The 7,303-nt window shown below is 35.9% G+C and overlaps 1 protein-coding gene across 1 annotated transcript in view; it reads left to right on the forward strand.

Moving 5' to 3' along the window:
• The window catches only part of GTF2A1 (general transcription factor IIA, 1, 19/37kDa), a 76,637-nt gene that overhangs the window by 23,220 nt on the left and 46,114 nt on the right, over nt 1-7,303 (forward strand). Inside the window, exons 4-5 of the mRNA XM_006884632.1 lie at nt 2,002-2,206; nt 6,763-6,827. Of these exons, the coding sequence (XP_006884694.1) occupies nt 2,002-2,206; nt 6,763-6,827 (270 nt within the window). The remainder of the gene's footprint in view (nt 1-2,001; nt 2,207-6,762; nt 6,828-7,303) is intronic.

The raw sequence follows: 7,303 nt of genomic DNA on the forward strand, positions 1-7,303 counted from the left end.
ATATATGATTGAGTATTATGGTTAGCAAAGAATCCAGAATTAAGGTTGCATAGAGAAGTGTACTCAGGGTGGGGGGTGGGGGGGGAGGGATGTGGGAATTGTATACTAATAAAGGAATATTTTTTTTTCCTTTTTCTCTTCGGAGGGGGGAGTGAGCTGGTAGGGAGGGGAGGGCAGGCATTGAATGAAGGAAATCCAAAACCTCTGTAAATGTCTATTAAAATTAATAATAAAAAATACCTACAGCCTCAGGTGGAGGGTCACTCTGAGTTTGATTTGACTCCATGGCAGTGGTTTTGATGTGTAATATATTAGTCAGGTGTTTTAGTCATTGTTGCTTTGTACATGCCTGCTTTGTATTGTGTGTGATGATGAATCAGATGTAACCTGAGTTCTTAAAAGTAGTGTTTTACTACCATTGGAAGAAACTGTTTTCTGTATGAAATCCATAGAAACAAACTTGGAATCTGGATGTAAATTGGAGGTAATTAATTAATCTTAGATAAGGAAAATATTACCATCACCCATAACATTTATTGATCACTGATTTTGTGCTAGACTATATGGTAGTGTTGTTCTTCATGGCTTTGTATTTGTTATTGTCTGTAGAAATAGATTTTTATGTAGGGCTAAATAAATGCTAGGCTTTGTTCAGGGCCTTTGGTTGACCCTTTCAGTATGAACCAGAAGTGTACTGGCATTGTTACAGCATGTCTACACAAACCCCAGAACTTCCACAATGAGTCTAGGAATCCAGAAGTTGTAAAAATTCTTTATAATTATGGTGAAGAGCTTCTTGAAGAATCTGATAGAAATCTTAAGATGAATTAGGCAGTATTCCAAGAGCTGATCCTAGAGGAAAAGCAGTGTGTGGCTTTACAACTATACACGCACAGAGAACTTTGGTCCTTGGATGCAAAATGTTTCATTTTTATTTTCAAGTGACAATTATATTAATGTTCTTGGCAGTATTCTCAGAGTTGATGTTCTCAGTTCAATGCTGAACTTAGGAAAGAATGAAATAGTTGTAGACAGAGTCTTGCTTGCTTTCTTTTTTTCTGCTTCTGATCTTTTTTCTATCATAGAACTTGTCCTGGGGGAATGTGAGAAAAAGGACGTGTCTGAATAGTTAAGGAGTATTGTGGAATAAAGTTTTTAACCTATTAATGATGTTCTTCCTTAGACTTCTGTAAGATGAGTACATGAGAAAGTCACACCTGTTTATTTGGAGGATTGCCTCCATAATGCATTCTTTTTTTTCCTGTAAAAAAAAAAGTGGATTATCTGTTCACTTTTCTTTTCTCTTGGTGTTAAGCACATGATTGCAAACTGCAAAAGGTCAGCAGTGTGAACCTGATGGCTGCTTAATGGGAGAATGATTTGGTTGTCATCTTCCATTAAGTATTTCAAAACAAACTCACTCATTGCTAACCTTCCAGTGTGTTTTCAGAGGTTGTTACTCACATGGGAGGAGATTGGTGATTTTGCTTCTGCGAAGCCACTGGCAGATTTGACCTGCCAGAGAGCTGCTGGTTTAGGTTGGCAGCACAAGTTCTCTCAGACTTGGTCGCACAGATTCACGCCCTGAAACCCCGTCTTTAAGGATTGTGGTGATACCACAAAAATGTGTTAATTTAACTATATTATAATGCAAAAAAAGTAATAAAGATTTTTCATTTCTTAAAGCAGCTTATGTGAAACTCTGCTAAATAATGCCCTATAAGGAAGGAATTACTATAGGAAATGTGAATGTATAAAATTGAGGAAATACTTCTCTGCAGTGTTCTAAAAGTAGCAAAATGAGATTTAATGCTCTAAAAATTCATTATTTTAATTGGGGGAATTTGGGTAAGAATTAGAAGGGATTGACTGATTTATGATTGGATTACTTTTGAAAATGGAAGAATCTTGTAAAAACCAATAAGTAAAAAAAGCCCTTTAGCTTTTCTATATTTGGAGTCATGTGAATTTCATTCAGATACTTAATGTCCTTTCTTTTAGTTATGGGAGAATAAGCTAATGCAGTCCAGGGCAGTAGATGGATTTCATTCAGAAGAGCAGCAGCTTTTGTTGCAAGTGCAGCAGCAGCATCAACCCCAGCAGCAGCAGCACCACCACCATCACCATCACCAGCAAGCTCAGCCACAGCAGACAGTTCCACAGCAAACGCAGACCCAGCAGGTCCTTATTCCTGCATCACAACAAGGTAAAACTGGCTATAGTCACCTTTTACATCTGGCAAAGGAAATTGTGTATCAGTGCCTATATGTATATGCAGGCATGTAAGTAGGAAGGCAGATACATTAATTGTAGACTCTTGATTTACAGTTTTTGGTAATGGGACAGAGGGTAATTCATGAATTTTCAGCTAGGTTGCATTAATATTTTGAGAAGACTGTATATATAGTACATTTCCTAAAATAAATCAGATCTATATATAGTACATTTCCTAAAATAAATCAGATCTACCGTTTTAAGTTGCAAACTAGTGACCCTGCCCTGCTTTGTAAAACTAATATATTCTGTTAAAATATGTTTCAAGAGTTTGATTTTGTAGCTGTATTTTAAGTACAGGAAAATAAACTAACCGTCTAAATACTCAATCCCATAGTAATTCTATAAGTCTGAATTGACAGTATTTTCCTCAGAGAGAAAAGGGAGGATATGTATTTTAATTTTCATATGATTTGATTTAGCTGAGAAAAGACTAGTTTATAGGCTCTCCATTATGTTTTATGTGACTGCACAACTTTTTTTTTTCATCCCTGGATGGGCGCAAACCTGCACAACATTTTGTAAATAATGTTTCATTGAAACCTTTGAAAGGACTTATAAAGTAGCTCTTAACTCCATTTTATAGCTGAGCAAGGTCTGGGCCCAAAAAAAGGCTGTTAAACTTGTACCAAGTATTTTCTTTTATGACATTCTAGTTCAGGAAACCTTTTGAGTGTTTATTGGGAAAAAGGATAAAGTAAATGAAATTACTTTAGGCAATCATTTCACTGTCTCATCTGAGAGTACATGTTAGGTGAAAGATGATACGTTAGATAGCCAAAGGTCTGTTGGGGCTGTTTTATAATTTACATCAAATAAGATATTTTATAACTAGTTTCAGTCTATAGTTTGCATTAAATACTGTTATCCAGTTTGCATTAAATACTGTTATCCTTTCAATTTATTTTGATGACTGTTCCTCCTATTGCCTTCAGATCTGGCACTAGGATTTTAGGTCATCATAAATTAAAATTTGATTTTCTTCACTCAGAGAATAGTAGGATAATGAGATTATTTGTTCTCTGAAATTTGCGGAATCAAACAGCTCTTTCTACACTTACTATGTAGAATTGCCTTTATTTCTGGTTTGTATTACTTTAAAGTTGATGTAAGTGACTAATGATCATAGGAACAATCTAATCCATTGACAAGGACTGTATAGATTTTTAAAACTTTAAAATAAAAAATTTTTTTTATCCAATAATTTGTTTCCATCATGCTTCAATCAGGTATGCTGTGTTTTACATAATCTTTCGTTTACATTGTGTTTTATATAATTAATTAGTGTTGATCTATGCCCATTATTACTTCATTGAAACTTTCCTATTCCTTCACTCCCACAATCCGCCCACTATACTCCACTATCTCGGTGATTTCCGCCCTTTTCCTTTCTCTCACTCCCTTTTCCCTTTGTCTTTCCTGCTCTGAATATTTATATACATCTTACAGGTATCTTTCTCTTTAAAAAATAATGGTTTTCTACAGTCATTGTCCTTATGATACTGAGTTGGTTCACCTAGCATAATGCTGTTCAGATTTTCCCATGTTAAATAGTAGTTTACAAAATTGTTACTCCTTAGTACTGGATAGTATTCCATTGTGTAAAGGTATCACAGTTTCTTAATCCATTCATTTCTTGATGGACATTTGAGTTGTTGCCATTTTCTTCCAGTGAATAATACTGCTATGAACACAGGCGTACCTATCTCCATTTGTGTCTTAGTTCTAGTTTCCTTGGGGTCTGTTCCTAGTAATGCAGTAGCTGGGTCATAATGGAATTTCTGTGTTCAGCTTTATTATTATTATTGTTATTTTACTAGTTTATTTACAGAATTCTAAAACATTGTTTTTCAGACCAGATTCTTCCAGTTTCCCTCAATCCCCTCCCCCCATCAAATTGTACAACCCCATGATGAATCCCACCCTTTCTGCTGCACATCCTCATCCCTCTGCCTCCATTCCCCTCCTTGGATAATCATACTTAATCTACAATGATGGTTTTATACAATATTTGTTGTTGTGGGACTGAGAGAGTTCATTCAGTATAATGCTCTCAAATCCATCCCAAGTTAGGTAATAATTAACAAAGTCATTACTCCTGCATGCTGTGTATTCATTATATGAATGTACCATAATTTCTCAATTCATTCGATTGTGGTTGGCTGTTTTTATGTTCTTGTGATGGTGAATAACGCTGCTATGAACATTGGTGTACAGTGTGTTCAGCTTTTTGAGGAAACATCACACTTCTTCTGGAGTGATATATTTCATTGTTTTGATTTGCATCTCTCTGATTGCCAGTGATTATGAGCATTTCTTCATGTGTTTGTTGGCCATCTCAATGTCTACCTTACTGAAAAGTCTTTTCATGTGTTCTGCCAATTTTGTAATTGGGTTATCAGTCTCTTTCTTGTGGAGGTCCAGTAGTATTCTTGTACTTTCTTTAGGAGATGATTGTCTAAAACATCATTGCCAAATGCCTTTTTCTTCTCTGTGGGTTTCTCTTTCCACCCTGTTGGGAAAAGGTTTTGATGTACACAGGGACTTATTTTTAGAGGGTTCTGTTTTTTTATTTTATCCTATTCTGGTTGTGCATTTCTGACTCTCTACACCTGTTTATGCCGTGGGCCAGGGTTTCTACTTTTGGTCCTATTTTGTCTCTTAGGATCTTTATGGCTTTACCCTTCTGTCTCTGATCAATCTTGAGTCGATTTTTGTGTATTATGAGAGATGTGGATCCTATTTAAGTTTTTGATGTTTTGCCAGTACCATTTGTTGGAAGGGTGGTCATTTCCTCATGTACTTAGTGTTGAGTCCTCTCAAATACCAGTTGGCTGTAAGATGAGTTAATTTCTTTGTTCTCAGTTCTGTTCATTAGTGTGTGTGTCTGACATTGTGCCAGTGCTGTTTGGTTACTGCAGCTGTATAGTAGGTTTTGAGATCAGAGACTATTATTCCTCCTGCTTCATTTTTATTTTTCAGAAGAGCTTTGCTTATTCAAGATTTCTTTCCTTTCCAAATAAACCTGCTGATAACCTTTTCTGTCTGTTTGGTTTCTGTGTTGGGATTGCATTGAACATGTAGATGTTTTTAGTAGGATTGTTATTTTCTATCTATGAAGGAGGACTATTTTTTCATTTAGTTAGGTTTTTTTTAATTGTAGTAGTAAAAAATGAGAATTTTTTTTTTAAATGAGAATTCTTAGAGTTCATTCTTAATGATTAAACAACTCTGCCCAGTGTGTCAGTAAAGCAGTTGCATTAAAACTCTTCCTAAATTAGCAGGAAAAGATTACATTTTCTTTTAAAACTTAAGTTGATTGAAAAAAGCTGATAGAGACATGTGTTTAGGTGTTCATCATCCTACAGTGTAGAGAGTGAGTCTTCACAGCTTCATGATTTCTAAGTTCCCTGACTTCTGTAGTGAGCGCTGATGGTTTAGTGTCAAGGACTTGCACTACCAGTGCAGAGGTATGCAGTTCACATTCACCAGCTGCTCTATAGGAGAAAGATGGGCAGTCTCTTCCTGAGTGTTGTACTGCCTCTGAAAACCTGCTGGAGGGTCAGCTGTGGTTCAGTTCTGATTTGACAGTTGTGTTGTTATTCTTAGGTCCCATTGAGTAGAGGACAAGTCATAGGCGACCCTATGAACAAAAGATCTGAACCCTGTTCTATTCTGTGCCATCCTCACACACAAGAGCCCATTGCGGCACTCACCACATCAATCCACCTGGAAGATCTTCCTCTCCTTCGCTGGCTCTCCACTCTTACTGTTTTTCCTCATTTCAACTGACTTCCAATCTGGGCTTTACCACTACACTACTATAACTATACTTGTTCCTCTGGTGTTGAGAGAATTTTCAAAAGCTTGTTATTTAAGAAGTGGGACTTAACATTACACAACAACAACTGCTTAAGTATTGCAACTTAAATCCTTTTCATTGATGTTAACAGTTGTCATTGGCATATTGTCCTTAGATGCCATTGAGTCATAGCCTCTGTATGTACAGTGGAATTAAGCCCTACTCAATCTTGTGTCAGACTTAGTCTCTGCTGTGCTTAAACACATTATTATAGTCACAGTGTCCATTTTCTTTGAAGGTCTTCCTCTCCTTCCTCAGCCCTCTATTTTTTCCAAGCATGGTATTCCCTAATAATTGCCTTGTCCTGTTAGCACACTCTGTATGTGAAACAAATTCTCACCATGTTTGCCTCTAAGGAGCACACTGACTATACTTCTTTTAAGACCTGTTGGTTCTTGTGGCACTCTGTGATAGATTCAATAACACTCTTCATAAAAAACACAATTCAAGACATCAGTTTGCTTCTCGCTCTTTCATTTTCCATAAATATGTAAATGTTCTACAATAACAGAGTACATTTGAAAAGAGAAAATATAGAATATATTGCAAAAGGAGTATTGTGTAGTTCATGATTGTAAAATAGCCTTACTATTAATCATTTGCATATGTGTTTGTATTTTTTATAGCTGCAGCACAGCAAGTTCTTGTTCCTGATTCAAAGATCATACAGCACATGAATGCATCAAACATGGTAAGAATCAGAACTCGACTCTCTGAGTATGCTTATTTTAACTCAGATAGCAAATATTGGCTATCAGCAGTGTGAAAGATGAACAAAAGAGCATTTTCATTAGTTTCCTAAGTACACATTTAGGAGCAAATCTAAAGCTTAACTTTGTACTTACACATGAAAATTCATCAAATTAATAAGCACTTTTCTGTTGAATATACCTGAAGAGTTTGATACTTTGTTGGGAGTCTTTAATCCTCTGCTGTGCTTAGAAAATGCAAAGGGGACTCAAACTATTATGTGAAGGATGGTTCTGTTCTTTACAAGATCCATTCATTTCAAGAGGTAAGTAAAGCTCAAATTAAAAATTTTGAAAATAAAAGCTGTTAAGAAGAATTTAATGAAATAGCATTTGAGCCAGAGCCTATGGTGATGAAGGAAGAAGTTCAAGCTGCTTTGAAGGAAATAGCAAAAAATAAGGCCCCAGGAATAGATGA

The sequence above is a fragment of the Elephantulus edwardii genome, unplaced genomic scaffold (assembly GCF_000299155.1).
Source record: "Elephantulus edwardii isolate Elephantulus edwardi_28Jun2011 unplaced genomic scaffold, EleEdw1.0 scaffold00037, whole genome shotgun sequence".
Classification (NCBI taxonomy): domain Eukaryota; kingdom Metazoa; phylum Chordata; class Mammalia; order Macroscelidea; family Macroscelididae; genus Elephantulus; species Elephantulus edwardii.